Consider the following 23,461-nt stretch of genomic DNA (forward strand, 5'->3'; position numbering starts at 1 on the left):
GATAGAAATAGAAATTGTCACCTGATGTAGGTACAATGATAGGTTATCGCATTGGATAAATACAGTAATTATTCCTTCCTGCTAATTACAGTTTAAATCTACAGCTGTTTCAGAACAGAAGCACGATGTCACTCCATTATTGTGCCATTAGTGCAATTTGGACTGCTCAGAACACGGGTATGCTGACATTTGTTTCCACTGTTGGCTGTCTGTTTGTAAAGTAGAGGACTAAAGTCGGCCATACATGCACCGATATTATTATTAACATTTATAAAGCACCAATATATTCCGCAGCGCTGTACAATGAGTAGGTTTCATACACTGGACATACAGAGTAACATATAAAGCAATCAATAACCGATACAAGAGGTGAAGAGAGCCCTGCCCAAAAGAGCTTACAATCTACAAATTATTATAGTACGAAACCTCATTTTGTGTGGTATTCGGTGCATGTATAGTGCATAATGATACAGTAAACACCTGACTATAGTCAAAAGCTTGCTTCTATAAAAACAGCATTGCCTAATAACGCAATCCTAAATATATGTATGTTTAAAATTCAATTTAAGGAAGTCCCCACTGTGAACAAAATACAGTGAAATAGTAAAGAAAGCATTTTCATCTATTTTCATCTATTCCACATACAAAGGCATTTTTTTATTCCACAAAGGCTAGGGTGATCCCAAACAAGCAAAATGATTTGTATATGCACTTGTAAACCTCTGCTCGTGATACAGCCCTCTTTGGCAAATGCACAGTATATGCTTCCCTTATCAGTGACAGAAACATTTGAAAGTAGAACACTGTATCGTAAAACTGTCACAGCACAGCAAAAATTTGTTTGTCTTATGACTTATGATCGCTGCGTCCCATCTAAAATGTATTCATTACAACATAAATGTTTCCTGTGGGATGCTAACCTAACAACTCCTAAATAAGTGGACTACTGGTCCCTTGTGGAGGGCAAAGCCACAGTAATGTGTAATGGACAATGCTGAGCAGAATTTAGATGCCCCTAAACACATGCTTTGGGGCAAAAATTAAACTGGTTGCTGCACACTGAACACAAACACATCAGCTTTTAAGAAGGCTTAGTGGAAGTAGTAAGCTCTGATGAAACCGAACTGGGCTTACTCAAGAAATCACTGGAGCATTCCCAGTAAAAACCACAATACAGGCTGGGTTGATTTTGACAGTGTACGATAATATATATCTTAAATCATAAAAATGACTTCACAAAAACAATTTATAAGAGATTAGAATAAAGAAGTTTTGAAAGCAAATTTAATTCCCTTTTAGCACATACATAAATTAATCATGTAAACAGGTAGTGCTTTTGGTTTATAATAAGCAACATAATTTACTCGAGGTTGGTGGAATACAAATTAGTGGCCTGTTTGAGCAAATTGTTTGCTTTAGTATAAAGGAATAAAGAGTTCAACAAATAATCATGAATGGGTAAATTCATTTTATGCTTACCTTCACAGTAACGATTATGAACATATCCCAAGAGTGAACATGCAATGATCTGGATTGGTTTAACATACAAAGAAAGAAATCCACTGGTTTGGTACATTAAGGCAATGTGAATACACAGAGTTAAAAACAAATGTTGGTGTACAAGAGGAGTGTGTGAAAGGGTCAAAGCTATCCAGTCAACCGTAACCCAATTTTGTTTTATGGCTTCTCTTTCAAAGAGAAGTTGAACAGTACAGGCCCTTAAAATGTGCATGCAGCCATGTCCAGTGAAAATATCTGCAAATAGATTGCTTTCAAGATAACAATGACTTAAAGTCCTGAGGAAAAAAGTTCTCTTTGGTTAGAAATGCAAATGTACATTCAAAAAATTCACACTGACATTACAAAAAAGATTAGGTGACTTTAAGGTACTAAACACAAACACTCCTTTGTCCTTATGCAATATATATATTAGGATACGAATGTAAACCAATATTCTTGTAGAAGAACTTTCCCTGGCATCTCCAAAGGTGCTACTATTGCTGTGTGCAGATACTACCATGCCTACAAGAGCTATCGTTCTTTACCTCTTCCAAAATCAACCTTAACACCTCCCAAACCAGTCTGTCCCTTTTATTATGGCTGATAATGCCCTCAAAGTTAATGATCATAGAGACATGGCCAGGGCCCCCATCAGAAACTCTGGAGTCCCAAATCTTACGGAAAGGTATTTACATACCTTATGCGTAACTTACGCAATTTACATCACTTTCGCCATGAGCCTGGGCCCCCTTTCAAAGAACATTTTCAGGGCGCCCTGCACAACAGTACCACCCCCCCCCCCCTTCCGATGGCGGCCCTGGCCATGGCCTACTGATTAAATACTGGTCTGTTGTTGGCGGTTATGCCAGAACCAAATTAGAGATATAATGGAAAATGACAGTCAGACGAAAACCCCTATGTATAATCACAGACTGTACAGAAAGTGAATATTAGTGAGTATATTAAATAATTTTAAATTACATGGCACCTGATACAAAAAAAACACTACATCCCAATCTTCAGTCAGAAGTAACAATTAACTACAGAGTACTTCAACAGTGCACCAGTGCAAAATTCTATTGGTGATGCCACACAGGGCTTATTCCCAGCCAGCATAAAAAATGCAGGCCAAGAATCAGCCACTTCACTGGCATCAACCTTTGACGGATAATGGCAAAAGAAAAGCAAGTTCGCATTCGAGCCGATATCTGCCACGTGTGCTTGCATCTGGGTGGACGCAATGCTTTTCAGTGAAGGCAAGGTTGGAGGCGGATACCAGCAAAGAGGCTGATTCTTGGCCTTTGTTTTCCTGCAGGCCGAGAATCAGCTCCATGTGGCATCAGCCTAATGGAACCATGCTGCTCAATCAAAGTCAATAAAATCCTTGAGACAACCTGAACACCTGTGACTTTAATTTGCCAAAAACCCCTTTGGTAGATTTCACCAAAACTGATCAGCCAAAAGACGACAGCACAAAAAAATACTTGATTCCCTGAATGCGAGGAGGCCTTAAGGTAAGTCCAGATCTGTACACCCCTGCATTTCTGCCAAGGGGTACATTATAATGGCCAAAAAGCATTAATAATGTAAACGTGTAAGTCTATTTAATAATGCTTTTTCTTGCTGTGCTATCCATAGAATGCAACCCTTATAGCAAAGAAATCCGCTAAATGGATAATCAATTACGTTATTGTTTTAACCTTTATTTCCCATGCACCCTAAATAATTAGAAATTGCAAACCTTTGCAATTTAGTTCTTAAAAAATTGAATTTACTTTAAATGCTTGCATGGAGATTTTTCAATGCTGGTTCTCAAGTGACCAATTTCCATGTCTTGCAACACCTGTTGTTAATATGGCGCACCGCCTGTTAACCTATTATTTCCTTTGTTAACTTTCACTACACTGTAGCATGAAAATATCTGTGGCTGATTAACATGACAGTGAAAGAGACAAGGAGGATTAGCTATATGAAATCTAAACCTCTAGAGCAGGGGTGTCAAACTCAATCACATAAGGGGGCCGAAATCTAAAACACAGGCTAAGTCGCGGGCCAAATTTTTTATCAATATACTTAGTAAGATACAAAGGGGTATATTTATCACAATGTGTAAAAAGTGGAGTAAGACATTACCGGCGATATTGCTCATAGCAGCCAATAGATGCTTTGCTACTGTTAAAATCTGATTACTGATTGGATGCCTTGGGCAACATTACTGATGCTTCACTCCACACAGCATGATAAATATACCCCTTAATCTTAGTTACTATGTGAGGAAAATGGAAAGTGATCAGGCTGGATGGTCAGACACACTCACCAAGGGCCACATAAAACAGCCAGGTGGGCCGGATTTGACATATATGCTCTAGAATGATGGAAAAGAACATTATTGTATGGGGGTAAGCCACACTATTCAGTGTGGGTATTCTACACAAAATAAGTGAAACTGCACTGAAACACTTATTTACTTTCTCTTACAAAACAATATATATCATTTTCAAGAGGTATCCTGTAACTGCAAACAAATATAACATGAAAGTTAAAGCCAGTGATTGTGAATTCTATGGCTAATGTGATACTTGGTGCCAAAACTGTGTTTATGGAATGAAATCCTCCTTGTGGGCACACTGGCAAGCAGACATAATTCATGTCACTAGCTGCAAGAAGGGGCAGAATCAGGAGGTTATTGTACCATTTTTGAGGTTAACCTTAAAAAGCCCTTCAGAATTTGCAATTTAAGGATTATTTTTTTGATTTCTCTCATTCATAAAAAATATTTTTACTTTATTTTTTCTTAGAGGAGATAAAAAAAAGTCTGGCATACAACTTTGCAATTAAAAAATAAACAAAAGAAAAAAAAATGGATCTTCAAGGCATCAATTAGCCGCATGACACTAATCTGCTAAACTTTGACTTCTAAAGGTCTAAAATGATTAGGAGATTCTGGAGGTGTCTATCTTGTGCTCATTACTGTAATTTCACAAAGCTCTGGAAAGAGAAATGAATCAGAGGAGTGAGTGGCATGTTTAGTGTAGTCTGAAATGCAGTGTGCAACAGTTCCCAGTGAACAGAGAATGTTCTGAGTCATGTGTAATTATAATATGACAAGGTCTCTGCAGGGCCATGTAAACTGGCAAGCTTCCCAGCACTTGTCACATCGCAGAAACACACACAGACTGAAAAAAAAAAAAAAAAGAAAAAGAAAAAAAAGGCAGATCAATAATGTGTATTCAAGAAAGGAAATTCCTCATAGGGACTTTGTAAAAACTGCATGTATTTAAAAAACCTGTATCGTGAACACAGGCACTATTTCTAGCAGCACAACTAGCTTCACCCCACCTAGCAACAATTTCTAGGTCTGAATAGGAGCTCATTCCCAGAAGGCAGGAAAACATAATCACTTGGGAGAATACAAGCAGGCTGATTGTGGCTGGTAGCTAATAAATAGTTTGCATGCTATGATAGGGCTTTTCTGTTCATCTGGGTAATCCTAAAGGGGCATAACACACCTACAGTGCAGATTTAGAACAAAAAATCAGATCTAAATGCAGCACTGTATAAATATGAAAGGGAACATTACAGAAAAAAATACTAGACACAAAAAAAAACATTTGCATGGAAGAACTCACAAGAAGGAGCACAAATGAATCCTTCCCTGTCCCATGTCCCATCCCTATTCTTCTTGGCTGAAACGGTGTCATACTTCTGATGACCCACAACCATCAATTAAGAATATATATATATATTTTGCCCCATCTCTGCTTTGTCCTAAATCTAAACTAATCTAGTCTTTTTCTGCCATAGAATTTCTAGTCGAATGTCCATAAAATCACCACTTAAACACCTGCAAACATCCTGTAACCATGTGTACAGTAGAACATCCCCCAATTTAGTTATTGTAATCAGGCTTGCACTGTTGCATACTGCAGTCCCACACACTTTTCCAAACCACCCTAAACAATTCAAATGAAACTGAAAGTACATGCAAAGAACTTAAAGGGCCAACTGGTAAAAAAGTAATAAGGACATACATTCACAGCAATTTGTAATTGCCATGCCCTTGAGGTTTGTTTTCAACACTTTATAAGTAAAAGATAATAATTATTTAAAATTTAAGACCATATAGGGTGTTACTGCAATATTGGAAAATTCTAACGTTTTCCTTCTTAAAGCCTTAATCTGACATCTCCTGTTGTGAGTAATGCATCAAACTTTACTGTCTATTTAAAGGAAAAATATCTTATATACTCAAGTACAAGGTACTGTTTTATTATTACAGAGAAAAAGGAAATCATTTTTAAAAATTTCAATTGTTTGCTTAAAATTGAGCCTATGGGAGGTGGCCTTCCCATATTCTGAACTCTCTGAACCACAGGTTTCCATATAACAAATCCTATACCTGTATCATATAATCAAAAAGCAAGTAATCATAATATACTTAATTTGAAAAAAATATATTCCCTCCAAACATTCACAATTAAAACAATAAATTAAACCAATGAAGTGTTACTTTAATATAACAATTTATTAAATTTGATTTGTAGAAAAGCTGGCAAATACCCTTTCGATTCTGACAGAGCTGGTGAGAACTAAATGCAGACAAAGCTTTTCATCTACAGCATCTCTGTCCCACAAAATTTTCCTTTTTATTCATCTGCAGATCACCAACATTCCCACAAAGCTCAGAATGGAATGGATTTATTACAATGTTGTTCTGAGAAACTGCAGGAGTTCAAGATGCCAATAAAGATTACCGATCAAAAGGGAGATAGCTACAACTTCATTGTATGTCTAACCTAGACAAATAAAGCATCTCTTTAACAAGGGAATGTTTTGTATGAGAATGATTATCTGATTTAATCACAGCTCTTTTGCCATATTCAATTGGGAATAAGTTTTATTAAGTGTGCAGCAAAATAAACTACAAGTGCTTAAATATATTATATGCGTACTATAGCAAAGCCAAACATTTGTTTTAATTATTACGCATTGCTGTTTAATAAATCCATAACAAAAGGAGCACAAGTAAATATTTGATCAAAGATAACGCCAATCATGTATTTTGTTGGTTTGTCAGTTTTAATATATAAATAAATGGCCCATGTGCATCCATGATTGCCCAACAGACACTGCCTTTACTAGTTAATGTATTATGTAATCACCCCCCCACAGTAAATGTAATTATTTACCTGACACCCTGGGCCGGAAGTACCCCGAATCAGTGCAGAAAACTAACAGTTGGCAGCGCCGGATTTCTACTGGGGGTGGCCTCGCACATGCACAACCACCCCCACCCCCAAGGCGAGCCAACGTTAAAACTCCCATACGGTGCGGTGGGGCCCCTAAATTTGTGCTGCCACAAAGGCGGGCCTGATCTGTACCCCTTTTACACCCTGCCTTAGTCTGCTCTGGTTTCTTTAAAGATTTCCTCTTGTTATGGCTTACCCTTCTGTGGATCTTTCTACTGCTGCTTATTTCAGGGAAAGGTCCCCATTTTCCCTCTATGATGAAAAACCCATCCAGCTGAACTGGAAGAATATTTATGATGCCAGCTCACAGGCCACACCACTTGCAGCACTTAATGAAAAGTCCAGTTTAATGGGCTAAGGAAATCCGATTCTAAAGTTAAGTATCACTCCACAGACATTCTCTAACAGGTACAGTTATTTATAAAGATTCAGAAGATGGAAACTGAAGGCCATATTACCATATTCTATAAGAAGTACTAGACCAACCTTATTACCTTTAGGTAGACATGCAAAACAGCATGTTCCAATGAAATCAAAGTTTGTGCACACATGTCGCTTTCACTAGTGCTCACAACCCACCATAGAGAGATATTGTGCAGAGTGTTACATTACTTCAGTTTTAATACATAAGGATATATAATAGGGATTATGTGGTTATTACTCCTAACAGGACCTCAATATACAACCTAAGACATACAGTCATGGCCAAAATTGTTGGCACCCCAGAAATTTTTCCAGAAAATCAAGTATTTCTCACAGAAAAGTATTGCAGTAACACATGTTTTGCTATACACATGTTTTACTCCCTTTGTGTGTATTGGAACAGAACAAAAAAAGGGAAGAAAAAAGGCAAATTGTACATAATGTCACACAAAACTCCAAAAATGGGGTGGACAAAATTATTGGCACCCTTTCAAAATTGAGGATAAATAAGATTGTTTCAAACATGTGATGCTCCTTTAAACTCACCTGAAATAAATCCGAAAATAAATGAGTCTATGGTATGAAATTCCCCTAAAGTAAAACTGACACCCTACGCCAGGGTTGTCCAACTTCTGCGGTGCCGAGGGCTGGAATTTCTCTAGCATACATGGTGGAGGGTCAATAATGGAAGCCAGTTTTGACCACTCCCCTTTTTTAAAGCACACCCACTTCAAACCACACCCATTTTATCACAATGGTGGTAGTGCAGCAAAAACCCAAATGCTTGGTCCTCACTGCAGGGATATCAACCGTCATTCATATGTGAAAGAATTATATTATGTCATATTTAGACATACCCTTAAATCCATATGCCTCCACCTCCCCTGTGTATAGCACAGCAACCCCTAGCACATAATTAAACACCTTAGGGACCATTTAATGGCTATTTCCAACTACTAACAAACTTCCAGAACAAACCCTGCCAGGTTCACCTCCCACAGGCAGCATAGGGCAGAGTATGGCACACACATGCAGCACTCTGCCTGCCCTATGCTGCCTGTGTGTGCCATACTCTGCCTGTCCTATGCTGACTGTGTGTGCCATACTCTGCCTGCCCTGCCTGTGTGTGCCATACTCTGCCTGCCCTGCCCTATACTGCCTGTGCGTGCCATACTCTGCCTGGCCTACCCTGCCTGTGTGTGTGACATACTCTACCTGCCCTATGCTGCCTCTGTGTGCCATACTCTGCTTGCACTTAGCTGCCCATGTGTGCCATGCTCTGCCTGCCCTACCCTGCCTGTGTGTGCCATACCCTCCCTGCCCTATGCTGTCTGTGTGTGCCATACTCTGCCTACCCTACCTGTATGTGCCATACCATCCCTGCCCTATGCTGCCTATGTGCCATACAGCATAGGACAGGCAGTACATACAATGTATGTAGGTGTGAACAATGCAGAGATTAAAAGGTGTGAACAGTACATGTTTAAACAATACAGGGGGTTACAGCCTGAATCTGAGGTGAGAACCATGCAGGGGGCCAGTTAATCTCAGTACTGATACCATTTAAAGCTTACTCAAAAGTAAGTCATCAAAGCAGCCAGACAGGTGGGGGGCCACACAGAGGGGGGTCGCGGGCCACCAGTTGGACAGCCCTGACCTACGCCAACAGCACCACCGGATTCAACTGGATGTGCCAACAAATCATTGTATTGTTTTTATACCCTAATTACCTCTCTCCCCCCCCCCCCCCCACCTCCATTACTCTGCAGCCTATGGCACTGTGTAGTGAAATAAATACTGTATTATGGGTATAACTTGGGCATAAATAGATGCAGAACAAGCCCTGTTCATTGAAATCCTGAAAATGGGGTATGTTGCCCCTTAAAATGAACCATATAAATGTATCTAAGAAATAAGACATGATTAGTAACGGCTATTGTATTGTATTTATTATTAATGCTAAAATAATAACTTCTAGTTTTATCAATCCAGTGTTACCATCTGGAGTAGGTTACTTACACTGAATTCATTTTTGAATACTTCAGTTACTCTACAGAAAAAAAAATATTATGATTAGAGAGGTGTTTGTAGAAGAAATGTTTCACCTTCTAACCTAACTACCTGCTGCAGCTCAGGATAGTACACTACTGGTAATGCAAGTAGATTTTTAGATTATTATTGTTACATATTTATAAACCCTAACAACAACTGATAAACAATATAAGAAGGAAAGGGAGGAAGAGAAAAATGGGGATATGTAATCAAAGGTACTAAGTTTGCTGTGGAGCAGTAACCCATAGCAACCAATCTGTAGGTAGCATTTAAAGGGTCACCTGTTTAAAAGCAAACATCTCATTGGTTGCTATGGGTTACTGCTACTGTGCAAATTTAGTGCCTTTAATTACATGTGCGGAAAAGAGTTTACAATCTAATTGAAAACTGAGACATTAATGAAGGACTAGTGAAAATTCTGAAAGCAAATAAGTGCAGAAATCGAGTTCTGTGTAATAATATCACACTTTTTAGTGTATTTAGTGAGATATCAGCCTCAAGATTGGAGAACACAAGAATTATATTGCTGCAACCCTAAGGCTAATGTGGCACAAGGGAATCGCCGGTGGAAAGGCCTAAAGATTGCTTCACTTTTTCCAAGTTGTGCAATATTTCCTCCTGGTGGAAAGGCATTTTGGAGAGATTAGTCACCTGCAATAGATCTCTGATACTGTTTGTGTTTCTCCTTTGACAATCTTACGACTCACAGCCTCAAGATTGCGCTACTTCTAAAACCGAAGCGATGCATGGGCCTTTTCACCTGTGTTTTCCTTTGTTACCAGTAGAAAGGCATTTTGTAGAAGAGATCTATCGCAGGCAACTAATCTCTTTGTGGGACATTGGCCTTAGTGGATTCTCCATATAAAATTAAAAGCACATTCATAGTGCCACAAACAAAACCACTCTGAAAAAAGTATATAGCATTTGCTTAACACTAATTTACATTTACATGTTATTAAAATAGTATGCAGAACTTCCATTAGGCCAAGCTGTTCTAATGGAATGCATAAATATAACATGGGAGGTCAAGTAAAGGATAGAAAGTAAAATAGCAATAAGGATACAGATCACGGTAGAAAGTTAGCTAGACAAGGCATACAAAGAGAAAGCATATCAATCTGTAGTACAGATCACGAGCAATGAGGTTAGAATGGAGTAAGAGAAACATATACAAACTATTGAGAGACTAATATACTTCATGGAGAATCACACAAATGTGGACTGGGTGATATCTATTTACACAAAAGCTCAAATCAAAGGGTGAAATATGTGCTGTATATATTGAATCAAGACGGGAGGTCTGTCTTTCTAAACTGTTTAAGGTAAACATTCTACCACTCAAATATTCCATATGTGAACTGCAAATGCCTTCATCAGGCTCATTTGAGAAACTAAGCCATGCAATCTGTGATCTCATGCTAATGGTAACAATCAACAAGCAAGGAACAAGACAAGTACTGGGAAGATGCCAGTAAGTTTCCATGACGCTTTTATAAATACTCATAAAAACTCCCACCAAAATAACCATTTTCTTAGTTTCATTTAAGTTCTTTTATTCCTGATTTTTAAATGTTTCAATTTACAGAGCTAACACCTTTAAAAAAAATGCAACATTACTTTAATTACTAAAGAAATATTATCCTTTATTAATATAATGCAAACACATTTTGCAGATTTGAGAATTTACATTATTTAATTCAGTCCCTGACCCAGCGGAGCTTGTAATCTAAGAACCCTATCCCTATGGTCAAGTCATTTAAAATTTGGAATGCACTGAGCTTCAGTATGGACATATTTATAATTCTTTGTTGTAATGACCAGGAACTGGAGAAAACACATGACTAGTCTACATAAAATATTCTGAAGGAATTTAACTATTTAAGTATGAGCATAAACACGTCTATGAAACGCACTTTACGAAGCAAGGGATAATCATATTTAAACAGGTAATTCCCCAAAGAAATACAGTTTCTCTGGTTAGCCAGTAGTCAAAGACAATAAATAAAAGAAACAACGTATTACTTCTAATTGAAAAAAAGACACTGAATTTCATATAAGAGTTCACCACAGGCATAAAGATTCACAAATAAAAACCCTCAATACTTAGGGCTTCATTCATGAAATCCCGAATGGGAAAAATTCGGATTGGATACGATAATTTCTGAAGATCGCAAATATCACGAAAATTCTTACGAAAAAATCGTATTATTCACGATAATATTGTATTGGCGATACGAAATTTTTGTACCGAACGATTGTAAACAGCAGGAAAACCTTTCCAACTTTGATTTTGGAAGCCTCCCATAGCAATCAATGGCACTCTGCAGCTCCAACCTGGCCCAAAGAAAGTCACAATAACGAAGCTTGGAATGAATTCGAAACTATCGTACTCGGCGCAACTAATTTTGTTGCATGAAGTATGAAAAAGTTGCGCAAGGTACGAAAAAGTCGCAGAAAATACGCATGGAGCGTTCGTGGATTAATAAATCTCCCCCTTAGTGTCCTTAAAAGATAAAAATTTACTTCAGGGCAATGACACATGAGACATTTTGTCACCCGAATTAAACCTAGGTGACAATTCGTCCCCTGTTTCCCTCTCATCAGCTAAAATGCAAATTGCGGAAAAATAAACGGTGTGGCTACTTTCCAAATTACCCTTAAGTTTCCTCAAGAGGCAACTTTGGACTACATAGTTTAGCATAGCACATGCTCTCTAAGAGTCAATAGGGTTAAGGTACCACAGGGACCCTCTTTTAAGCATCCACTCTCAGACACCTCCTTGCACTAATCCCATATATAACCTGTCAATCCATTTGACTCAAAAAAGAAGTTAATTTGTTGATTACAGGGTATATTTCAGGTTTCTGCAGTTTCCAAGGTAAAGTTAGTAGGGCAAAAACAATTTCATAAGCACAGCTCCCCATGTGAGTCCCACAGTCAAAAACTGCAGTCAGCTCAGATCCAGGCATAGAAGCAGCTAAGGTCTGAAAATCCTGTCAGCGGTTAGCTCAGATCATTGGCCAACAGGAATATTTTAGATGCTTGAGCCCTTGGTAAATCTATGTAATCAGTGCAGTTTAATCAACTGTTTATGTAAATACAGCCATAAACACTTGTAGAACTGCTGCTCTGATTCCTCAGTGAAAAGAAACACCACATTTCTTTCCTTCTATCCTGTCTAAATTATTAACCATCTGTTAAATAGTCACTATTGTGATTAATCAATTGGCAATAAACTGCCTCAGTAGCTTTCCTTCTCCTTTAGGGCTGTGACAGACGGGGAGATAGTCGCCGCGCAACAAATCTCCCTTGTCGCAGGCAACTAATATCCCCAAAATGCCATCCCACCGGCTAGAATGTAAATCGCCGAAATTTCCTCTCAAGGCGTATGCCATCCCACCGGCGATTTACATTCTAGCTGGTGGGATGGCATTTTGGGGATATTAGTTGCCTGCGACAAGGGAGATTTGTTGCGCGGCGACTAATCTCCCTGTCTGTCACAGCCCTAAAGCAATAGAAAAGAAAAAAGAAAAGAATTAAGATGCTTCCAAAATAAGCTTTCAAAAGTCTGAGACAACACCGTTGTCATCAGGGCTGTGGAGTCGGAGTCGAGGAGTCGGAGGCAATTTTGGGTACCTGGAGTCGGAAAAAAATCAACCGACTGCGACTCAGACTTCTACTAAATTTAAATGGGAATAAAAAAAAAAAAAATAAAGCAAGTTTAAATGTCCCAATTCACAAACAGTCATAATTAATTACTTCTCTGCTATAAGAATAAAGCCCAATGCACGCAGTGCATAAACGAACACGTTGAGCGACCATGAAGCTTTTCATTGACTGTATGCTTCACTAAATGGGACGTAACGCACAGTTAAGGTGCGGCAGCTCCACTGCGTCGTGTTCCTGCCCCCGGGGCTACACAGCGGGGTATTTATATAAACTATAGTAGGGTTTCTGTAGCAAACACCCCAGCTGTACCAGTGCAGGAATGGCTGCCCCCGGGGGCTACACAACGGGGTATTTATATAAACTATAGTAGGGTTTCTGTAGCAAACACCCCAGCTGTACCAGTGCAGGAATGGCTGCCCCTGGGGCTACACAGCGGGGTATTTATATAAACTATAGTAGGGTTTCTGTAGCAAACACCCCAGCTGTACCAGTGCAGGAATGGCTGCCCCCGGGGCTACACAGCGGGGTATTTATATAAACTATAGTAAGTTTTCTGTAGCAAACACCCCAGCTGTACCAGTGCAGGAATGGCTGCCCCCTGGGCTACACAGCGGGGTATTTATATAAACTATAGTAAGTTTTCTGTAGCAAACACCCCAGCTGTACCAGTGCAGGAATGGCTGCCCCCGGGGCTGAACAGCAACTTATTATATAAATTATAGTAGTGTTACTGTAGCAAACACACCAGTTTTACCAGTGCAGGGCAACAGTGCATTATATTTTTATTACTTTAAAGCTCTTATTTTTTGGTGTTACTGTTCCTTTAAGACTGAAGCTTTAAAACATTTGAAAAACTGCTGTAATTCAGCTGTAATGTTAGCTTAAACTTTAAACATGACTATGGGATTCTAGGGAAATCATTAGAAGTAGGAGTATAGATAAAATTGTCTATCAGTTTATTATCAGTTCAGTTGTGTTTTAAGTGTCCCTTCCCCTTCCTGGATGTATAAAATACATTAGCATATTAAAAACAGAGGAGTCGGAGTCGTGGAGTCGGAAGTATCAGAAACTGAGGAGTCGGAGTCGGAGTATTTATCTACCGACTCCACAGCCCTGGTTGTCATGAAGCTACATGAATGCTATTTAATGGTTAAACAACACTAATACATATACATATACAGTGGCTTGCAAAAGTATTCGGCCCCCTTGAACTTTTCCACATTTTGTCACATTACAGCCACAAACATGAATCAATTTTATTGGAATTCCACGTGAAAGACCAATACAAAGTGGTGTACACGTGAGAAGTGGAACGAAAATCATACATGATTCCAAACATTTTTTACAAATGAATAACTGCAAAGTGGGATGTGCGTAATTATTCAGCCCCCTTTGGTCTGAGTGCAGTCAGTTGCCCATAGACATTGCCTGATGAGTGCTAATGACTAAATAGAGTGCACCTGTGTGTAATCTAATGTCAGTACAAATACAGCTGCTCTGTGATGGCCTCAGAGGTTGTCTAAGAGAATATTGGGAGCAACAACACCATGAAGTCCAAAGAACACACCAGACAGGTCAGGGATAAAGTTATTGAGAAGTTTAAAGCAGGCTTAGGCTACAAAAAGATTTCCAAAGCCTTGAACATCCCACGGAGCACTGTTCAAGCGATCATTCAGAAATGGAAGGAGTATGGCACAACTGTAAACCTACCAAGACAAGGCCGTCCCCCTAAACTCACAGGCCGAACAAGGAGAGCGCTGATCAGAAATGCAGCCAAGAGGCCCATGGTGACTCTGGACGAGCTGCAGAGATCTACAGCCCAGGTGGAGGAATCTGTCCATAGGACAACTATTAGTCGTGCACTGCACAAAGTTGGCCTTTATGGAAGAGTGGCAAGAAGAAAGCCATTGTTAACAGAAAACCATAAGAAGTCCCGTTTGCAGTTTGCCACAAGCCATGTGGGGGACACAGCAAACATGTGGAAGAAGGTACTCTGGTCAGATGAGACCAAAATGGAACTTTTTGGACAAAATGCAAAACGCTATGTGTGGCGGAAAACTAACACTGCACATCACTCTGAACACACCATTCCCACTGTCAAATATGGTGGTGGCAGCATCATGCTCTGGGGGTGCTTCTCTTCAGCAGGGACAGGGAAGCTGGTCAGAGTTGATGGGAAGATGGATGGAGCCAAATACAGGGCAATCTTGGAAGAAAACCTCTTGGAGTCTGCAAAAGACTTGAGACTGGGGCGGAGGTTCCCCTTCCAGCAGGACAACGACCCTAAACATAAAGCCAGGGCAACAATGGAATGGTTTAAAACAAAACATATCCATGTGTTAGAATGGCCCAGTCAAAGTCCAGATCTAAATCCAATCGAGAATCTGTGGCAAGATCTGAAAACTGCTGCTCACAAACGCTGTCCATCTAATCTGACTGAGCTGGAGCTGTTTTGCAAAGAAGAATGGGCAAGGATTTCAGTCTCTAGATGTGCAAAGCTGGTAGAGACATACCCTAAAAGCCTGGCAGCTGGAATTGCAGCAAAAGGTGGTTCTACAAAGTATTTACTCAGGGGGCTGAATAATTACGCACACCCCACTTTGCAGTTATTCATTTGTAAAAAATGTTTGGAATCATGTATGATTTTCGTTCCACTTCTCACGTGTACACCACTTTGTATTGGTCTTTCACGTGGAATTCCAATAAAATTGATTCATGTTTGTGGCTGTAATGTGACAAAATGTGGAAAAGTTCAAGGGGGCCGAATACTTTTGCAAGCCACTGTATTTTACACATACACCATTTAAGAGAATGCACACACGAATATGTGGTTATGGTGATGGCCTTACCTCTTTTAGGCCTGGGAAAGCTCTCATGTAAATGAAAGACAACTTTCTCCACAAAGTGCTGAATGTTGCTGTGCTCTGGCCCCCGGACAAATACCATCCAATCGTGAGTGAATCCTTCTAGTGTAGGTTTCTTCCTGACCTGGGCTCGATGGCCCAGCTCCAACTTTACTTGTACAGCACACTACATGGCAAAGCAAAAGAGGAATTAATCAGTGCTTGTTATGGAGATCTATTAGTTGCACATTAGCTCACATTATCAAACTAACACCATCATAATTAGCGTTTTATTAGTAATACAGTATATTTATGCATATTAAATTGTGGGATTTTATTTTCATTATTGTACGACCTGATGTACTGTATACCCATGCGTTATATACAGCTGGAACAATTTAATGGATCCGTTTACTTTATGTCTGCAACTTAATAATCAGTTTCATTTGTGTGGCAACATTACACCCAATATCACAAGGTCATCTATGCTTGAATCGCTAGCTTAATTCTATAGGTATTTATATTTCAATAGCTTAGTTTAATTCTTTTCATTGGATGAGGCCCATTCTGACAAACAAAAGCCTATTAGTTGAGAACACATATGAATCATTCATTTCCCAATGTGACACACTGAATGTACTCCATACAGTCTCTGGAGATTGCTTATGTCATAGATAGGCTACAGTAAATAAAATAACTTGCTTCCATGCAGCCTCTGTTTTGAGAAAAGTACCATTCAGCAACTATATTTTCAGTCATGCAGAGATGTCATCCTGGTTTTTTTATAAGCAATATTTCTTATTTATATTTTGGTAATATAGCTACTGAAACAAATATATTTTTCATTTGCAGAGAAAGTACATTTAATTTCTTTTTTTTTTGTTACTGGCCCTTTAGGACCGGTAGTTTTGGCCAAGAAGTATGGAAAGTCATATTATTAACAGAAATTACACTTCTCCAAACAAAAAGGAAAATATATATTACCCTAAATTAAATCACCTTAACTTAACACTATTGTTCTCAGCATTACACATTGTTTTATGCATAAGAAGATGCCTATGATTCATTTGCAAACTCATTCTTGCTGTATTTTTAGCCTTTGTACAACTCATTTTCCAATTTACATATACGAACCACCATTTCCTGAGCTAAATTATGCAAAGTTTTAAAACTTTAAAGGTACAAAAGTAGTGCAGAATTCCAGTTAAACTTTAAAATGAACTAACCATGCACAGACATCTAAGTCCAACAACAAAATATCCTATTTAGTTTGTGCTGTGCACATCTGAAATAAATATATAGCATGCAACCTAACCAGAACAAGCAATACAAATTATCATGTTCCTAATATTGAAAACCCCACACAGGCAAAGTAAATGAATAAAGACTGCTTAGACCAACAAGAAGTGGTAGAATAATTCAAATATCTAAATACTATATTATAATCGGCCACTCTATCATTTCTATGAAGCATGATAGCAAATTAGCTTTGTGGCTTAACAAATAGGTGTATCTATAACAGATGAAAGTTGCCTGGCAAGCCTTTGAAAATAACTTAAGAGGGGCCATACGAGCACCGATATTATGGTACAAAACATAGTTTCATATGATAATCAAGGCGTGTATGGTGAGAGACAGGGGGACTGATAATGGAAAAAGACTTGGATATCAGTCGTCTCATTGATTGGGCAGGACTGAATATTTTGATTGGGCGCCTTTGATGGCAGTAAATAATTCCTTTGTTTTTACCCGCATATCTGAAGATTCATGGTCATGGGAATGATCGTAACTGTAGCGTGCATAGCCACCTTAACCTTTCTAGCCAAACATTTGTACAATAAGGCTCTCTCATAATGGGCTGATACAAACAAATTGCTACTTTAAAGGGCTGTGGCCCGAAATGCCATCCCATCTACGATTTTTTGGGATGGCATACACAGCGCCGCGATTTCCCCAAAATTGACTAATCTCCCCGTGTGCCACAGGCCTAAGGTGCAATCCAATGTGATGGCATCATACACTTGTAAGATCAACCAAGTCTTTTTTCAGCCAGAGAGTTGTTAACGATCTTGCTAAACTGAGTTGCCCCCATACAGTCAATCATACAGTTGCAGCAGAAAATGATAGTACAACATGTGATATCTAAATGCTTGCTGCCCTCCAGCTTGGGCAGCAAAACCTCAGAAAAAGTCTTTGCATATAAGTGTGAATGGCCAGTGGTAAAATATTTAAATTGCATGATTTAAATTTTTTTTCAAATGCAAATGTATTTTCTGATTTTTTGTCACCTGCTCTGGAGGAGATGAGGCATGGGCAGCAAAACATACCGTGTGCCATTGCTGTTAAGACTTACTCCTCAACTGTTTTGGGAAAAACAGCATGGGCTTAAACAGTTTACAGGAGGGTACAAAGCATAGGGGACCCAGACTGGAAAGCAATTAAGCATGCAATTAACATGAAACATGGTTATTGGCCAATTTGGATATCTGCACTTTAGTTTGCTTAGTGAACAGCTACTGGGTGCAGTGAATATATTTTTTATTGATAACAAAATGTGCCAAAAGGTACATTTAGCATGACGGAGTGCCAGTACCAGATGGAAATCAAAGTGTCTGCAGAATCTCTTCTCCATCTGGCAAAGGTACCCTGTTAAAACTACAGCTAGCTGTGTCCATACCACATTCCCTTCATTAAAACACATTTCAAGCACATCACTACACGGAGATGTAAACATGCACTTAAAGAATTTGATATTATTAGATATTACTCTACACTAGGAAATGAAACGTTCTTTTTAAGAATTTTTTAAATGAAGTCAGAAATAGGGCAAGTTAAAACATCAAAAATCAAGTCGAAGGAGATGGTTTTAGAAAACAGTAATTATCCTTTTTTTTTAGAAATGCCTTTTTGCATATCTATAACTGTTTAAAATACCTGCTCACATTCTGAAACACATATATAAAAAGTGGTTGTTTCTAAACTATCAAAGAGCACTGTCCACAAATATGTACCTTTAAGTGGTACAATCCTGAATTAGAGAAAACAATAAACCTCATTACTTCACTACTACAATTCCAAAAATGTAACATTGATTTTTAATATACAACGTTGAATTCATTTTATGCAGAGATTTCTACAAGCCTATTAAAAGGGAACATGAGTACAAGATTTGTTTTATAGAATGTCACTCATCCACAGGATGATATAGGAGTACTATGGTAGTAATATTATGAAACTCAGTTCTTCCATGTTCTAGTGCCACATCTTTGGGTCAAAGATGCCTCACTTACTGTCTACTTCATGGTCCATGGACAGAATTAAAATGCACATGTACGTAGACACTGTACTGATGTATAACTGCTGTAGAGAGAAAAAAGACTTTTTCTAAGCCACAATGGAAGTGCTTGACTTCACTGACACTGAAATACTGTAACCTAAAACAACTCAACTGCACAAATAGCCAACTATTTTGGAAAACATGAAAGTCTTTATTTTCCATTCAATGCAAGCAAATATATGCAACGGAAGGCCTTTTAATATTCATGACCTAGACAGCTAAACACAATTAGTGATCTCTCCGTTATGATTCTGTATTCAGTCATATAAGACCATATGCATCCCATCCATTTTGAATGGGCTGATTCGTTACTGAGAAAAGCCATCCAGACATGTTCATAGGTCACTATAAAACAGGGGTGGGCAAACTACGGCCCGCGGGCCACATCCGGCCCCTTGGCCTTTTTAATCCGGCCTGCCGACGACGCCAAGTCTCATCACGCGAGACTTGGTGTCATTGGTGGGCCGGAATTAAAGAGACGAGGGGGGCGTAACGCTGGCCTGGCCCTGCCCGCCCTGGCCCGGTCCGGCCCCGGGGGTGAGTAAATGTGGCCCGTGAGCCAAAAAGTTTGCCCACCCCTGCTATAAAAGATGCTATGTGGCAAGCATTTTGCCATAACATGGACAACATAATTTTATGCCTCAAATCACAGACAATAATCTTTTAGTATAACTGGTTTAAGAACATGTTTTACAGGTATGGGACCCATTATCCATAATGCCTGGGACCTGGGGTTTTCCAGATAAGGGGTCTTTCTGTAATTTGGATCTCCTACCTTAAGTTTGCTAAAAACATTATTTAAACATTAAACCCAACTGGGTTGTTTTGCCTCCAATAAGGAGTAATTATATCTTAGTTGGGATCAAGTATAAGGTACTGTTTTATTATTACAGAGAAAAAGGAAACCCTTTTAAAAAAAATGTGAATTATTTGATTAAAAGGAGTCTATGCCTTTCTGTAATTCAGAACTTTCTGGATAATGGGTTTCCGGATAAGGGGTCCGATACCTGTACATGATTTTCTTTAGATAGCTGGGGATACATTATATAAATATGTTTTCCAGATAGTTACCCGTCATGTGTTTTAAAAGTACAGTTCAGTACTAGATTTGTAAGCTTGTTTTTACAATTATAAAAATATGCATACATTTAGCTTGGCGATTTCCTAATACTCATTAAAGCTGAATAGAAGCTTTGGGGTGCTAAGCTACTGTGTATTCAGTCTTTTATTGCCACGTTCTAGGAAATAGGACTTTGTACTTAAGACCTAACAAAACAAAGAAGGCAACAGTTACACCTTTAATATGCAATCTAAACAGTTCTTGATAAGCAACAGAAAGGCCAAAGCAAACAACACATCAATAGACAAACAAATAGTGCACATGGCTGGAAGGTACAGAAGACCAGACTCTGGAATGTTACTAAAGGCATTTTCTGCTCGTCTGAACACAGTCCAGGCACAGTGAAACAATGTATTGAACGAAGGTGATCACAGATACACCATGGAAACACCATACAACACTCTCTTGTAGCATAAATATGTATTTAATTCTACACTGGCAATAAAGCGGAGCAAAAAGGTACAGCTATACTAAAAACAATGGGGTACATTAGTGGGTCTAAAGAAAATATCCATAACATGGTTGTGCAGTTATACGGATGTGGAGTACAAATATGAAGAGGAGCTAAAAAGGTGAAAAGCTAAAACAATGAAAAGGGGTAAAGTGCATGTCTGTTTTACTAGCAGATTTCCATAATTCATAGTTGAGTCTGTGACACTGATCTGTTGTATGTTAAAATTTGGCAAAGCATAAATTGCACAGGCTGACCCTACACAGACTAGATATTAGTTTAGCTTAACAGATAAGGGAAATATTACAATTAAGCGAAAAAAATGTTGGTTAAAAGGTCAGATAATTGTATTTTCAAGGATTGAGGAATAGTTTCAATGCTTCCGGCAAAATTATTTAAAGCCTGCAGGAATATGCGTTCAGAAGCCAATACCCAATTTGAAACAAATTGCAAAAACTTAATTGTACACTTTAGTTTCGCAACATAACAAACATGAATTCACCAAATGGAAAAGTTAAAAAAAAAAGCAGGTCAGTGCTTTAATCTAGAAAATACATGGAATATTTCAATAGAGCTCTTAGGCTTAATTAGAGTCTTACCCTCTCACCATAAAAAATGTCTTTTGCCCTGCCAGCATATATTCATGCATTAAAAGTGAATGTTAGCAATGTTACTTTTATGCTTTGATCTAATAGTGCTTAGGTTGATAAAGAGTAGATGGATGCAACAAAATGTACAGCCAGTAGAATAAAACCACTGCAGCTCTAATGCAACCTAAGAATGAAATGCAGTGGATTCTTATGGTGCATTGGGTTGCTTGTTAAAATAAAAAAGATACTGGTTGAGTACAGTGCCATATTTCCCAAGGGTGATTAAGTACATCTACAAAAATGCTGCAGCAAAATCATCAGACCCATGCTACTGGTGGGATACCTTTATAGAAAGCAGCTTTCTACATTCCACCTCTTAACAAATTGCATTCAGTGGTATTTCCTTACAAATATTGCATATGTGATCTTTAAAAGCAAAACAACCAAAGCACCATACTCCTAAATGTGACACTTTACTTCCTTGCCTGGAGGAGCACCTAACCCTAAACAGATTCACTACCACCTTTCTGTTTATGAATGAACCTGTGTGACCCAGTGGTCTGTCTGCAGCCCTTACATTTGTGTTCAACTACAAATTCTTCTATTGGCAGGAGTCATTAATAATGAGATGTAAACCCAAAAATAAAAATAACTTTCCAAAGTTCATTAGGTGAAAAATGCTCAATGATTTAAAGTTATTTGTAAATGCAATTGTCACATTGTGATGCTTCTACATTTTGAAAGTCAGAAGAACCATGGCAAGGGTTACAAAAGGTAATGCTGCCTTCATTAGCAGTTATATTTAGTTTACAAATGACTTTAAAGCCACTGACATTTTATAATGACTGTATATTGGAAAGTTGTTTAGAATGTCATTTTGGGTTTGCACTGCCTTTATGAGCAGAAGTGCTGAAAGGCTTCACAGTGGGCACCCTTTTGGCGATCTAAGTTCCAGCACACATTCCTAAGCGCTCTGTCTACCATGTCCCCTGCCTTATTCGTTTGACAATGGGCTTGCAAGTGTGAGACGAGACACACAGGCAGGCGATGATGGCAGCGTGCTGGTATTGTGTGCATAGAGCAGGTAGGTGCACACGGTAAGGGGAGGGGTGCCAGTGGCAGGAGAGACACAAATGGAACGCACCATGCTAGCGGCGCCTTCTGTAGCTACTGCCAAGTGCAGCTACCGCCTGGGGAATTCAGGGGTTTCTTCGCCGAATCCACCTTTCCCTGATTTTTGTTCCCCTGGATAATAATCCAAATCTCGATCCACCCTGCCGCAGGTGCTTAATTGCAATCCACTCGAGCACACGGACAACCTCCCCAAAGCCACCCGTCCTCTCGCCGCTTTATAGATCCAGCTGCAATCGCTACTGCTCCTTCGCTTAATGCCGCAACGCAAACGGGGGAAACAACGTTCAGTTTAACAAAACCCAAATCCAGGTGACGTGCCGCAGATCCACTTCTTTTTATTTGCTTTTAATCCAAATCCATGCTGTGCCCCCCACCCTCCCAACACCAGCAATGACGGTGTCCCCAGTTCTGACTCCTAATTCTCAGACCATGTCAAAGCTGTACCACAATGCTCCAACCAAGGGTTCTGCTCCAGAAAGGCCGACCCGTCGCTTTATTCCAGAGACCTTGCCGATCCAGTTCCCCTTGCACCAGCTGCTGCCCATCTACCTTCCCATGGCACCGCACTGCGCTTCCTTTCCCCACAAGCAGAAAGTGCGCAGCGTAAGAAGAAGGCGTCCCGAGTCTCAGAGAGGCAGCTGCCCGCACAGCCAGGTTCGTGTCAGTAGCGCATAGATGGCAGTGCTGCTGCTTCTGGGGCTGAGTCGGTTTGCACAGACAGAGCTGCTCAATGTGAGCGCTGAAGAGAAGGGTTTGTTCCACCCCCTCTACTCACCGAGCTGACCATGCCTACGGGATCATGGGGCAGCCTCTTATTCCTCCTCCTTGTGTGTTACCCACACTGAGAGAGAGAGGGGGATCAGGAGGAGGTAGAGGACATTGGTGGCGGCGGTAGGGAGATGGCAGCAATAGGCATTTCTCTCAGCTCGCTCGCTAGTTCCCTTCTTCCCCTATGTGCCTGCCTCGCACTCTCCCCTTGTCTCACATGAAACTGCCAGCAGTGGGGCGCATGCGCACTGAGCCTGCACACCGACACTCAGCCATAGCACGGTGCTAAGTGAAGGGGGGGGGGGAGAGAAATGAGAGGAGGAGG

General features: G+C 39.5%; 1 protein-coding gene across 3 annotated transcripts in view; it reads right to left on the reverse strand.

The window, feature by feature from the left end:
- Positions 1-23,461, reverse strand: part of mllt3 (myeloid/lymphoid or mixed-lineage leukemia; translocated to, 3) — a 159,584-nt gene that overhangs the window by 118,825 nt on the left and 17,298 nt on the right. Inside the window, exons 1-2 of one of the 3 annotated variants that reach the window (XM_012963053.3) lie at positions 22,379-23,449; positions 15,743-15,923 (exon numbers count right to left, since the gene is read on the reverse strand). In XM_012963053.3, coding sequence (XP_012818507.1) covers positions 15,743-15,923; positions 22,379-22,381 — 184 coding nt within the window. In that variant the 5' untranslated portion in view covers positions 22,382-23,449. 3 annotated transcript variants of the gene reach the window in all.

This window comes from Xenopus tropicalis, chromosome 1 (assembly GCF_000004195.4).
Source record: "Xenopus tropicalis strain Nigerian chromosome 1, UCB_Xtro_10.0, whole genome shotgun sequence".
Classification (NCBI taxonomy): Eukaryota; Metazoa; Chordata; class Amphibia; order Anura; family Pipidae; genus Xenopus; species Xenopus tropicalis.